This window comes from Rhynchophorus ferrugineus, unplaced genomic scaffold, assembly GCF_030347505.1.
Source record: "Rhynchophorus ferrugineus isolate W39M unplaced genomic scaffold, kcgeb_rfMv2 rfM6, whole genome shotgun sequence".
Lineage (NCBI taxonomy): Eukaryota > Metazoa > Arthropoda > Insecta > Coleoptera > Curculionidae > Rhynchophorus > Rhynchophorus ferrugineus.
This window is the reverse complement of record NW_027472585.1, coordinates 31,335,363-31,349,100: the sequence shown is the minus strand read 5'-3', so window position 1 is coordinate 31,349,100 and position 13,738 is coordinate 31,335,363. Positions and strand designations below refer to the sequence as shown.

At 34.3% G+C, this 13,738-nt stretch overlaps 1 protein-coding gene across 2 annotated transcripts in view; it reads left to right on the top strand.

Annotated features, from left to right (window-relative positions):
- Positions 1-13,738, top strand: part of LOC143198238 (uncharacterized) — a 126,461-nt gene that overhangs the window by 66,140 nt on the left and 46,583 nt on the right. For both annotated transcript variants that reach the window (XM_076407365.1, XM_076407366.1), the window contains exon 2: positions 10,435-10,661. In XM_076407365.1, the coding sequence (XP_076263480.1) occupies positions 10,435-10,661 (227 nt within the window). The remainder of the gene's footprint in view (positions 1-10,434; positions 10,662-13,738) is intronic.

Sequence of the window (13,738 nt, the reverse complement as noted above, 5' to 3'; positions counted from 1 at the left end):
CTTTATTTTCTTACATTAAAACACTTTTAATCAAAGAAAGTAGTACGAGTACGATTGTTGTAGGGAGACCGTGCAACAGTCCTCTTTGGAATTTATCAAAAAACTTATCGTTCGAATGGCAATCGCTCTGGATTGCTTAAAGTACCCTTTAACTTAGTTTAATAACATTTATATAACATATAAATAGATAGGATAGATCAAAAGTGAACCGAAGTAGTTCTAGCTCTGAATACATAAACTGTTATTTTATTTATTAGAATAAATAACATTGTTATTCGAAATGGTCTTTCGAATATACTATTGTAGTAAATTTATTCTATTTTTATAGTTTCATTTTACATTTTCATTTCATTTAACGCACAGCTATAAAATTTAATTGTACCTAAATAACACCTTACTATTAAGTAATTAAGTAATTAAAAATTAAGTAATTATCGGCAAAACATGTTAATCTATTAATTTTATCTTATTTTATTTATTTTAAATATTGTATACTATACAGGTAGATAGAATTGATCTTTTTCACAGGGTAATATTCGACCACAATACAATAAAAGGTCATATTTGTGACCTTTTAAAAGCCCTATATCTACAAATGTAACACCTGAGTCATTCTTTTATTTATTACGAATAAATATCAGCGATTTTGTTAATTAAGAATAGAGGATTTCTTATGAAAAACCTTATGCTTTATTTAAAATATTGTCAATTGGTAACAACTACTTTTTTCAGGTCTCTAGCAGTTATGAATATTAAATCACAAGAAGGCTATACACGATATAATTGTTAGTAACTTCAAATAATATGTGATAATTTAAGCGCTTTTTCTCAAAACAACTGGTTATAGCAATATCTTGTGGATATAAATGTTCCTTGTCACATATTCACAGCACGTGATCAAATATTATTATGTTATAAAGTCACTCAAATGCATTAAATACAATATATAGTCATCTTTCAGTTTCTTCATACACTTTCGACCTTTTACTATTTTCATTACATTCACTATTTCTGAAACGAATTGGCATCTTCTTTCGTCAAATAGTGGATACTTTGTTGGACATTCACACATATTAGTATATGAATACAATTACATCAGAAACCAAGCCTGGCAATTACTCTGGATTCGCAATTATCTAAATATTACATATTTTGGTTCTGTTGAGTCTGCGTACTAGTCCAGTGTTAACATGGGAGTGGAGTATTTCCTCATGTCTTGTTGCAGATCTCTTAATTTCCTCTATGACAGTTGGAACCCGAATATCTCGATGTAATTGCTCCTATAGTATCTGGTTCCTATAATTCCTATGGTATCTGGGTGTATGCATAATATTTCTCAGAATTTTATTGTGAAATACTTGTATTATCTTGGTTTTACTTCTAGCAGAACATCTCCATTCCTCTCCATCTCATTAATTGAATTCCACAGATCGGTCCATATAGGTTTAATTGAAATAATTTTTATTTTCCTCTAATTAATGAATCATTTTTTTTTGTATCTTAATTTCGAGTTCTTTTCTCTTTGATATGCTCACTCCAGCGAAATTTTGCGTCAAGATTCATCCTATGGTACTTAACACTGTTACTATATGGGTTAATATTATTTATATTTCTTGTATATGAACGGTTTGGTCGTAGTTGAATTCAATATGCACTGATTTACTCTTGTTGCCTTTAATTGTCTATGTCTGGGTCCGCTTATTTATATTATTATTTGCGTGTTGCAATTTTCATATTGCTTCTTCGCTATTGTTTTTTGTATCAAGATTATTACTTGTAAACCAAACTATACAGCTTGACGGCAGAACTCGCAAGTCTTGAAACATGAAAAGAAATGAGTTTTGAGTGCGTAAAATATTAAATACAAAATTAAGAATAACAGATAAAGTAACATTCAAAGGCAGATGTCAAAGCCACCGAATTAAATAGTGTAAATCATAGTTAAGCATCTTAATAATAAAATTACGGCTATGAAGAGATGGCATTAGTATGAATTAATGGTCCTAATATATAAACACAATGTTACTAAAGAAGACCATTTAGCCGTTACTTTTCAGAGCATTAAAAATTAATTGCGTTTTCTGCGCGTTACGATGCACGATTACGATTAAATGAACTGGAGAAAGAACTATGATTATTTGCTGCTATTTTGGTTCGTTAACGGTGTGAATAATTGTGAACGATTGAATTTGGAACGCGACCAGGAGTTTCCGTCAAGGTTCTGACAGCCGTGCTTAAATTTAGACATCGCGATTTAACGACCAATTATGTCGTCGTGACGAATAAATAAAAACCGTCAAAAGCTGGACGTTAACATATAAGTATCACAAAACAATTAAATTAAAAGGACTTTAAAATGTGTTGTGTACCTTACTTTTAATGATAATTTTTACACAAAAATATGTTAGGTATGGTATATCAAATTTTTCAAGGATTTAAATAATGTTATATATTTTTAGAGTCTCATTTTAACCAACTAGGATTTACTGCTTAAAGTTGACTCGGTCCTTCGCAGTAAGCTCTACGTCTGGTGAGTAATCAACTTTCCAGAAGATCTGATCTTGCCCAGCCTTGGTACTAGGATTATTATTCATTATCGGGTTTTATATTTATTTGTTTATGGGTAGTCATAGTACTATTCAATGTAATCCGATCCGTCGTAATATATATTTGCGATTGTTCATAAAAGTGAAGGCGCTATACAAACTGGCAATTTACCAAAATAAGTAATAATCAGGACATTTATTCTCCTTTTTTGAATATAGTGATAAGTGATATCTCACATACTGATTATCTGACATACTGATATCATGGTGTGACCTATATTTATTATTTGAAATAAAGATACAGAGAAATACAATCAGAACACAACAGAATCGATGGTGGGCGATACTTCTGAACTGGATGATACTACACGATAGTCTACGAACAAGTAACATTTTCGGAAATAAGCAAATATTTAATACGCTTTTGACACTTAACCAAGACACTCTGCCAAATAACAGATAATAATACAATGAAATCGTTGATGCGATATAGTATTGAATAGTTATTATTCTATAAGGTTAGAGAAAAAGTAAAAGTCGGGTTTTTACAATATTTTAAGATAAGGTATCATCATGCGATTGTTCAGTCCGCAGTTATCGATCTTTGAAAACGGAGAAGATTCCTGAATGTTCTTTTCATCATATTCTGTTTATGGCGATTGGTTCTAAGCACTAATGTCAATGTCATAATTAGTTTGTTCATATTCGTTCCAAAAGTGTCGATGTTAAAGATGAATTTCGCCATGACCAACAATGAAATAATTAAATGGATACCTCTGAAACGCTGTAATATCACAGCATTTTTGAAACGAATGATTACAGACGGCAACATTGGCGATTCTTAGTATTTGATGGAATCGGATATCATCATGAGCTACTCCAATCTGGCTAAACCTTTAATTAGTATTAATTCATTCTCTATTCTTATAATTTCAACAAATAATTCAATTGATGTAAGCGATTATAGAAGGACTAATATTGTTTAACAGAAAAAGCTTTGTCTTCCATCACAACAATCACTACATCTTTATGGCCTCGGCAAAAATTTAAGGAGACGACCGAATGCCCATTTGCTCAGAAATCTGCAAAAGTTCCTTGTAAGGACGGCGTGCAACGACCTTGAAAAGAAACTTGCGAAAATCACTTTCGGTTTTCTCCCAGTAATCTTCAAATTTCGGTGTTATCAATAACATCATAACAAAGTCCAGACTTTATCTAGACAGAATACACTAGCACCCACACCGACCTTGGCGGTAATGATTATTTGGTCAGCGACACTTATCTCAGCATAGACTAGACTATCGAGATATCGACTAAGATAATCGATTTCTCGTAGATATCTGATGAGTCTGTATTTCCTCCTTTAAAAAATTCCTACAGTTTTGCAGCCCGTACATAGCTCTAACCTGGGTGCGTCGTGGACAGTCGTCCAGTACGTGTGTTTAAAGTTTATATGTATAAATCGACTTCCTCAACCCATCGTTATATTTATTTTAAGTATTTCAAAATTAATTTACAGCTTTAGTACATTCGATCGATTCGTTATTCATCATTCAAAGAAATATAAATAGTTGTTTTTCTCCATACATTCAGTATTATATTGATTAATTTATTATTTATTATGCCTGCTCTTGGTCATTTACGCGTTTATTGTCAACATTTCAAGAAAACTTTAAACTTAAACTTGTTTGATTTATAATTAAACTGCCCAAGAATATATGTTCAACCAACACTATTCAAATAATTTCCTGTAACATAATCCTGCGCGTTTCGAACGATACCGCTACCATTCCTGTTGATATATTAGGAGAAGATATTAATATTACATTGAATCATTTTGGTGACTCAAAGTTAAACGATCCTACTACCAGATACAATTAAATATAGATATTTTGATATGCATTACAATTTTCTTAAAAATAGAGTTTTCTATTAAATTATATAGTTATAATATTATCATTAATCCAAATTAATAAATTTTAAATAATTATGGGAATAAATATAGTTTTCTTAAAGTGTTTGTAGTTGCACATTTTCATCGACGAATTACTGGGTTGTTAAATTCAAATAAATAAAGTTAAATGCTACTACTGTTCAATAAGTTTTGCCGTTTCTAAAATGCTTGGAAAATATTTACGACTGCTGGATTTTGATTATATGATTAATTTATATTGATTTGACAGAAAATAATGAGTTCGTATTGGCTTACTTGAATGTAATATCAAAATGACCACAAAGGCTCATATTTTGATACGAGGGAAATATGATTATATCTCCCAGAAAATTAAGAGAGATATCCACAATTGTTCGGAATCTAGTAACTTTAATATAAATACTTAAAGTTTTTCAGTCGATCTCAAATAATCCAGTAACCAATGATACCAACACGAATATTAATAGAGCTTTCTGTTATTCTGCAGAGAACATAAGTGTGCAAGCGATCCAAGATAAGCTAAGAGAAGATAACACATTCTTATTTAAAAAATAAATAGAGAAAATCTATAAAATATACGTAAAAATAAAAAAAAAAGAAAAGAACAATAAAAATGACTCCACGGAAGAGAAAATATTTAAGAAGAATATCTGTATATGTACCTCTGTCAGTATGATGATGAATAGTCGTTTTTTTGTTACGTATTAGATGAAGAACGTGGGCAGAAAGGAGATAATTGTGTATATAATGTGAAAAAATGTATTCTCAAAAAAGCTCTTTCAAAAAGTGACTTCATTGTTCCGTTTGTCAACTTTCAATATATGAAACCTACACTCAATATAAAGATATGTAAAAATGGAATCTTATTAATGGATCTTGCTTAGTACAATCCTAATTTACAAATTAAGTGCGGGACGCATCAGTGTTTATTTGCAACATTAAAATAGACTTAAGAGTAATACCTATACACTATAACAGGTCAATTGAAAAGTCCCCGCTCTGACACATAGATGGCGCTACTAGTATTGAATCCATATGCGTTTTTAGTTAGCCCTAACCCTCAAAAGATGCGTGTATAAATTTGACAGCTGTCGGATCATTAGTTTGTGAATTACAAAATTTTGAGTGAAGCAACTTTCGTGATTGTGAAAAAAATGAATAGAAAGGAATTTCGCGTAAAATATTGCTTTTTGGAGGGAAAATAGATTTGAATCAAACACTTGGTTTGATGCCGAGTTTCCGGACACTGCCCCAGGATCAGGAAATCAACCATCAAGGATTGATATTCTAAGTTTAGGCTTGGTGAAATGAGCACCGAAGACGGTGAATGCAGTGGACGCCTAAAAGAGGTTGTTACCGACCAAGACATTTTAAAACTCCACAAAATGATTTTGAATGACCTTAAATTGAAACTGAATGAAATAGCAGACACTCTAAGGATATCATCTGAACGTATACATCATATCATTTACGAATATTTAGGCATGAGAAAGCTCTGTGCAAAGTGGGTGCTGCGCGAGCTCACTTTTGACCCAAAACAACGACGAGATCAAGCGTAATAAACCCGAGCTTTTACGTCGATATATAACAATGAATGAAACATGGCTCCATCATTTCACTCCGAAGTCCAATCGATATCCGAGTGGATTGTACACGATGAACCCGCTCCAAAGCGTGGGAAAACAGTCGGCTGGCAAGGTTATGGCGTGTGTATTTTGGGATGCGTATGGAATAATTTTCATTGACTACCTTGAAAAAGCACGGACCATCAACAGTGACTATTACATAGCGTTATTGGATTGTTTGAAGAACGAAATCGCCGAAAAACGGCCGCATTTCTATTTGCTGCTTCACCAAGACAATGCCCCGTGTCAAAAGTCCATGAATTGGGCTTCGACTTGCTTCCTCATTCATCATATTCTACAGATCTGGCCCCCAGTGACTATTTCCTGTTCCCAGATTGGATAATTGGATAACTTCATAAATTCATTTGACTTCGAGGCCATCATATAGTTCTTCATTGGTCTCGAACTATAAGGATTAGTAATTAATCTAAGAACTTTGTTTTGGCATCGTTGGATTATTCATCAGTTTTTTTGTTGTTTTCGCGCAACCCCTTATTTACACCCCATTAGTCCAAATAAATAAGCTTTATAGTTGACTGATAAACCACTCTCTTTAATGTTAGGTCATATTGAAAGTACTTTCCGTCTATTCTTCCGACTATAGTTCTTTGATTTTGAGTATGAACTGCTCTAATTTTTGTCTAACGTGATATGATTGTTTTAAATAAATAAATAATAAATTCGGAAAGTCAAACCTGTATATTTCGTTAATCCAATTCATATGCGACCAAATATAAATACCATTCATTCCAACTACGGCATGCAAACAATATTACAATACAACGCAACTTTTAATACTTTCACAACGTTTAACTGATCGAACATAATCGTAACTTAGATCAAAATAATAAGAAACTTTGTATTGCGTGGAATAACGCGGTAATCGCCTCCTTCTGAGTGTTTCTTTCCGACACAAAGCTCGACCAAATCTGATAATAACAAGAAGCGCAAACATTTGAACGTCGTTGTTGTCGGTGAGGTTATTGTGTGTACGCTATTAGGTTTGATTGCAATCTAATTTGGTCGCGATTTTTTATGGCAGTCAAAATTCAGGTCACAGAGAAATTTCACGCCGCAAATCGCAGCGCTGATTCTGTCAACTATTAAATCAGATATGATTAAAGTAAATGGCGTGCGGTGAATACAATGCGCGAAATTTCCACACGCTTCAAGATAGGAAGTGTGTTTTGTAACAGATCAAAACACGCTTCGTGAATTGGAACGCATGTTATGGTTGTGGCACCATGCATATTGTCAAAAGATATCGGAATATTGTAAAAAATCATCTCGTTATATATATGATGTAAACATTTTTTGTTCTGTAAAAACGGTACATTGTTTGCTTTAATAGTAACTGGTTTTTTGGTAACTAGAATTTTGAAAATGCGGAGGGGATATTTTTTTTGGATATTCATTCTTTCTAAACATCTTCGGTCAAGTGGTTCAAATTCTGGAGGTTGCAAATCAACCCCCTGAAAACCCAGGCCGTCATTTTCCATAAGAAGCGTTACGCACTGCGCGTCTCGCAACTTAAGATCGACACCGCAATAATTCCATGGCTGGATAACGTCACGTACCTAGGTCTTCACTTCGACCGGCGGTTCGGTTGGCATTCCCAAATCAAGAAAGCAATCCAAAAAGGTTCGAGGATAGCAAACTTGCTATCTTCTCTGATCTGCCCTTCTAGCAGACTTCCCATTTCCATCAAATGCTTATTTTACAAGATGTTAATTCGGTCCGTACCCCTCTACGGATCTAATGTCTACTTCAAGTTTGTTACACCCAACCAGGTCAAACGGCTTCAAGTTTTCCAAAATAAGCTCCTCAGGAGAATATTAAACGCTCCATGGTTTGTCAGAAATAATCAAATTCATAGGGAAACTGACACTCCAGAAATCAAGCACTTTATATCTCAATCATTCCACAAATAACAACTCAGCTCAAGTTCTTCTGAAAACGCGTTTGTTCGCGAGCTGGTCGACATACTGGGAGCTTAGCACCGCGTCACCGCCAAGCTCCCCCCCCCTCCCCTTTTCCAGGCTGAAACGACCCCATCCGTCGCTACAGTCATAACTTTTGCCCCCATACAACAGTACCCAGTTGTGTGTTAACTCAGGTTTGCGAATCAATAGAATCGCCGGACCCTCGTGCCCAATAACGGCTGCCCGATCAGCGGGTGCCATATCCCCAAATTTAATGCAGTAGTAGTAGCGACCTAGAGGGGTCAACTGTGAGACGGTTTCGGTTTAGTGTATTGGTAAGCCCAGAGGCAGTCCCACATAACCCGGTCCAACTTGTCACTCCAGGACAAGTCTCCGCGACCAGGTATGCGTCATGCATTCCACCGCCTGGTTTTTAGGCCAGAACAAAAAAAAATCTTTCTAAACATTGATTATACAGGGTTCAGCACATAATGTTTTAACTGATAAAAACTTGATACTTGATAAAAAATTATTTTTTAACTTGATAACATTTATTAACATTATTTTATTATTACCTTTAGTGGTTCAACAATCTACCCAGTGAGCATAATGGGTCTAAGTATTGATTCATACAGCAATACCTTATTATCTAATGATGGCTTGGTTTTGCATTGGATGAGTCAATAATTTAATATCATTTAAATCCTACTTGTTTTCGTTTTGCAAGTATGCCTTTCTTCCTAGTTAGACGTAGATCTATCAGTAGGTCACAATTATTGTTGTCGCAATGTTCTACGCAGAGTCAAAGTTACATGGTTAAATTTTGTTCCATTTGTTGTGGGACAGTATATAGAATATCGGATCCAATATACTATTACCTACTACAACTATACTACTTTACTAGTACCTTTTGGAACTGCTTTATCGACTTGTTTTATGGTAAAATGTCTTATGAATATATGAATGAATGAGAATTTTTTTTTAATATGAGTGAGCCTGCGTGTCATACTTTATGAACGTCCAAGAATGCAGCCGAATAATACAATTTGGTTACAATAGTTGGAACAATATTTAGCATGTAAGTCTAGATTAATTTTGTATTCCAACATATGCCCTTTTATACTTCCGTGCATATTACGAAACCCCAATTGATGTTCTGAAATTATTAAATGATTTCTTTAACTTCTCTGATGAGTAATATTCTCATAGGGTAGGCCCATTTGAAATGGAGAATCTTGGAAGCTTGTAATTTTATTATCTTCATCTTTAGATAGCTCAGAAAGGACGGGCTAAATACATTTTTTAGATCACAAGATCATTGTCCAGTCAAGAAATATCCTGAAAAGGCCATTGTTATTTAGTATATCATTAATTATATAGGATTAATACAATATATCAAGACTTCACTTCACTTTTTATTCGACAGATATGTCCATTATAGTTTGAGAGTCTCAGAATGTTCTCCTCAACTGTGCACTGATTGTCGCGTATTTTGAGAAAAGATTTGTAGAATTTGCCGTAAATATCGCATATTTCAGTCTTAAATGTCAGGCTGTAACTGTGCTTAAGTCTCGAAATCATACGGAAGAATAAGGAAAATAAGCGTTCGAAAGAGCTTTATTTTAGCCTTGATTGATTTTTTCCCGCAGCTTAATTGACTCGACTTATTACTTCAGCCGTAGATGCTACTTTCTTCTCCTGTAGTAAGGATTCCAAGTATTTAAACCGCTGTGCTTGCTCTAACTGGATGCTGGATCTGTCAGTTGTCAATATTTTGATCTTTTCTTCATTAATGATCAAGCCATATGGCTCTGCGATCTGTATGATGAATAATATTCGAAGCTTTAACATTTGTATCTCCGAATATAACTCATCATCAGCTAGTGGAAAGATTACATCTTCTTCAGTTTCAGTTCAGCTCGAAAGTTGCGCAAAGTGAGAACCAGTGCATGAATCGAAAACAGAACGAAAATCAATAAAAACGATATTGACATGACACACATTTAATACGTTCCTCCATAAATTGATGGAGAGCGAAAATCTTATCTACACAACCACGATTGGGCCTAAATCCTGCTCGCTTGTTTTTTCGCAAGCTTTTTGAGAAATGAGACCTATTTATATAATTTACATAAATAATTTTTCGATAATTGCCTAACATCTTTATAACTTGCGGTATTCCTCAAATCCAGAAAAAAAGTAATTTTTTTTGAATTAATTTAAATCAATCAATCTTATCAATTATATATAAGCACGTTAACATAAAGAAACGAGAACTCGTAATACTTAGAACAAATAAATCTTTTAGGATAAGTTAATTTATATGATATCTAAATGTCGCCATTACCTGTTCACTTAGTTCTCGATTGATTTCCATGAAACTAACGACCTATCCGTTTATTTTCCAGGCCTGTCCTCAATTCGTCAAACTCTCGGACCTGGAATGCCAGAAGCCCCGCGTGGACGTGAACTTCGCCCCGCGCATGAGCAGGTCGATCCCGGAGAGCCACTGGGTGGAGAGCCCCTTCCTGATGTCTCGGTCGGCCTGCTATCGGAGTGCGCCCCACCCGATCGAGCCGGAGCCCCCCATTCCGGAAAGCAGCTCAGATACCGAAAGTGCCATAACCAATTCTAGGTCAGTATTTTAAAGGTTTCTTCCCTATTCAGTCAGTCAGACGGCGACGACGACTGTCGCGTTTGCTGTCTCGCGTACGACATGAATATTAAACGGTCCTCATGTCTTGTATAGTTCACGGTTGTTTACTTATATTAATTGTTAATAGTTTTCACCTACCGGCAAAGGGGATACATATTTGTTAATTGGACCAATGGTTTCGATTTTTTTTAATATTAATTACTTAATGGTAAAATGTAGAAAAATGGTAATATTAATTACAACAAATCATATTTTAAAAGATAGCATATATTTATAAATTGAATTAAATATAAGCACACATTTTCCAAAGAATTTAAATTATTTTAAAATATCTGTCCTAAAAAGTATTAAACGTAAAAGAAAATATATATTTGAGTTATAATTAGTATTATTATAACTAATCACAATAGCTGCGCTTGGTTGGCGCAAGGGTCAAGGCAGAGGTTGTCCTACTGTTGCGATGTTCGTGATTGTTTATTATTGTGATTGTCAATAAAGGACGAATACGAAATCCGTCAAGGAATATAATCTTACTCAGAATAGCAGTCATTTCAGTAACCAGGCTGGGTAAGGCCGGATTTCTTCTGGGATGATCTAACTTAGATATAGACTAAATGTAATTCGCCAGTTGGCAGGCTTAATGCGGAGGACACATAATGCAAATCAAAAAAATGTTACGACATGTGTGTATTCCAGAGATAGTCATAGTAATTTTTATCTGACATTTTTTAATTTTTTAAAATTATTTTATGATTATATGTACCAAATGTTATTCAATACGTTTTGTATTCGTTAACAGATGTCGCCATCAGGATTGTCGTTGTAGAAATGTTCCTTTGTTGCTTGTGTGTACTGACCTATTTGTTTGTTCGAACACACTACTATTTTTGTGGAAATAATTTTCATGGGAACAGAAACAGTGTTTGAGCCAGCTTGGTGGCGCAGTGGTAAAGGCGATGGGACGGTCCTCCTACGGTTGCGATAGCCGCGGGTTCGAATCCTGCTGGGGCCTGATCGTAAATTTATGTTTGTAATTGTTTAATATTTGTGAATGTTCTAGACAAGAGTGTAAAATCCGACAAGGAAAATGATCCCAGTCACGCCAGTAATTAGGCTGGGTAAGACCGGATGTCTTCTGGGATGATTTCTAAAGTTGGTCGCCAGTCGGTAGGCTTAATGCTGAGGACTGTGGTTCGGATCCCGCGTTAAACTTTAGACCCAGTCCACATAAACCCATAGTTGGTAAAAGGAGACTTTAAAATATATATATATAAAAAAGAAACAGTGTTTGGATAAAAACTTATTTATTTCGATGTTAAATACTACATGTGGTCGACGGAGGATGAACATGATATTGGGTTAGGTCAAGATTATACGGAAGTGTTAAGGAAATGAAATGATAAAGAGGAAATAAAGGAAGAGGTAGTCATGCTGATCTTTTATACCCGGAACTTCATCATACATACCAATCATCTAACATTGCCAACATTATCCAGCGTGGATTTATTTATGGTGACCTAAAGGATTGTAGCATTCGCTACATCCTTTTATATTTCGACTGATCATCGGGTCGTCATACAATTGAGGGAAATTTAATAATTAACAATGGCATTTCAAAGCATCTCATTAGGCAGTGTATTTTGACGGAAGTTTTGTCTTTCTCTGTGAACAAAGGTGTACGCGTAATGGGTGTCGTTTCAATATTATGGATGAAGCTCGAGTGGTTTAGTTTCTAGCATCTACCTAAGTAAAACAACTTTAGTGATTTTACAACATTAAATGATGATTCAATGCATCTATACCCTCTTCAATTCGGTTTTAATTTCCCCCAATCGACTCAAAATGATGGACTCAAAGCGGTGAGCGTAGGAAATAGCCTGAAACTAAATTAGGCCAATAGGGTGGTTGCAAGTTGGATTTTTGATACCGTAAAACACAATGCTGTGTCGGAAGTTGCGTTATTGTGAATTCCGGTTTCTTAAGAAAAATCGCTTCATCCAAACTATTCTATTGGATTAGTACAGCAAAAGAAATTCGTTATTTCATGGTAGTATAATATATTTCACGTACATTAGGTGCTTGCACGTATTTTGATTGAAAATTAAGTGAATTTTGAATGTAAACAACTGTTAAACAGCCTAATCTAGTAATTAATTGGATAATTTCTATATATATTCCTCTATATAGTTTTCCATTCAGTATTTTTTGAGCATAGAGACGCTAATCAAGAAATGTTCAAAATTGTATTTTAAACGTTTTTTACTTTTGTTTTTAATAAATCTGCTGCCGAAGCCCATCAAATACTTTAGAAATGTATGGTGAAGCTGCTCTATCATATTCCAACTGTGGCTTTTGGTTCCAACTGGTTAAAAATGATTTTGATATAAATGCTTATGGACGAAAACCTAGCACAAACTCTCAAAAAACTTTGAGGCAGCTTAGCAGTTGACGAATCAACTATTGTTGTTCTAGATGATTACATGCAATGAAAAAGATCCAAAAGGAATGGAAATGGCTAATATACAAATTTATTGAAAATGATCTTTTGAATCATTTAAATATTCTGGTTTAATTGCTTGCCATACAAAAAAGAAGTTTTCTGTAGCGCATTGTGACTAGATGAAAAGTTGATTTACTATGATAATCCCAAGCCCAAAAATCCACATCCACGCCAATGATCAAAAATTGATTGATTGATATGAAGAGATCAGCAATTTGTAGTGTATTACTTATTAAAATCGAATGAAACTGTTGCTACAGGTGCAAATAGGCTACAGGTTATCATAGAAATATTGCTAAGACTAAGCGACTTTAGGCACATATTATGCAATTTTCATTTATATCGCAGTATTCTGGAGGTATGATCAAATTTAATTCTTTAATCTGAATTAAATGATCTTATTAAAGATCCGACTTAAATAATTAAAAATTGTGAAATTTTATTAAATTGGCAAATTACACGTAATTGTTATATATAACGAAATATCGTGATCCCTTATTGATCCATTGCAGGATTTAAATCACTCAATCATATCTGCAAGCTTTTCAGCGCCCTC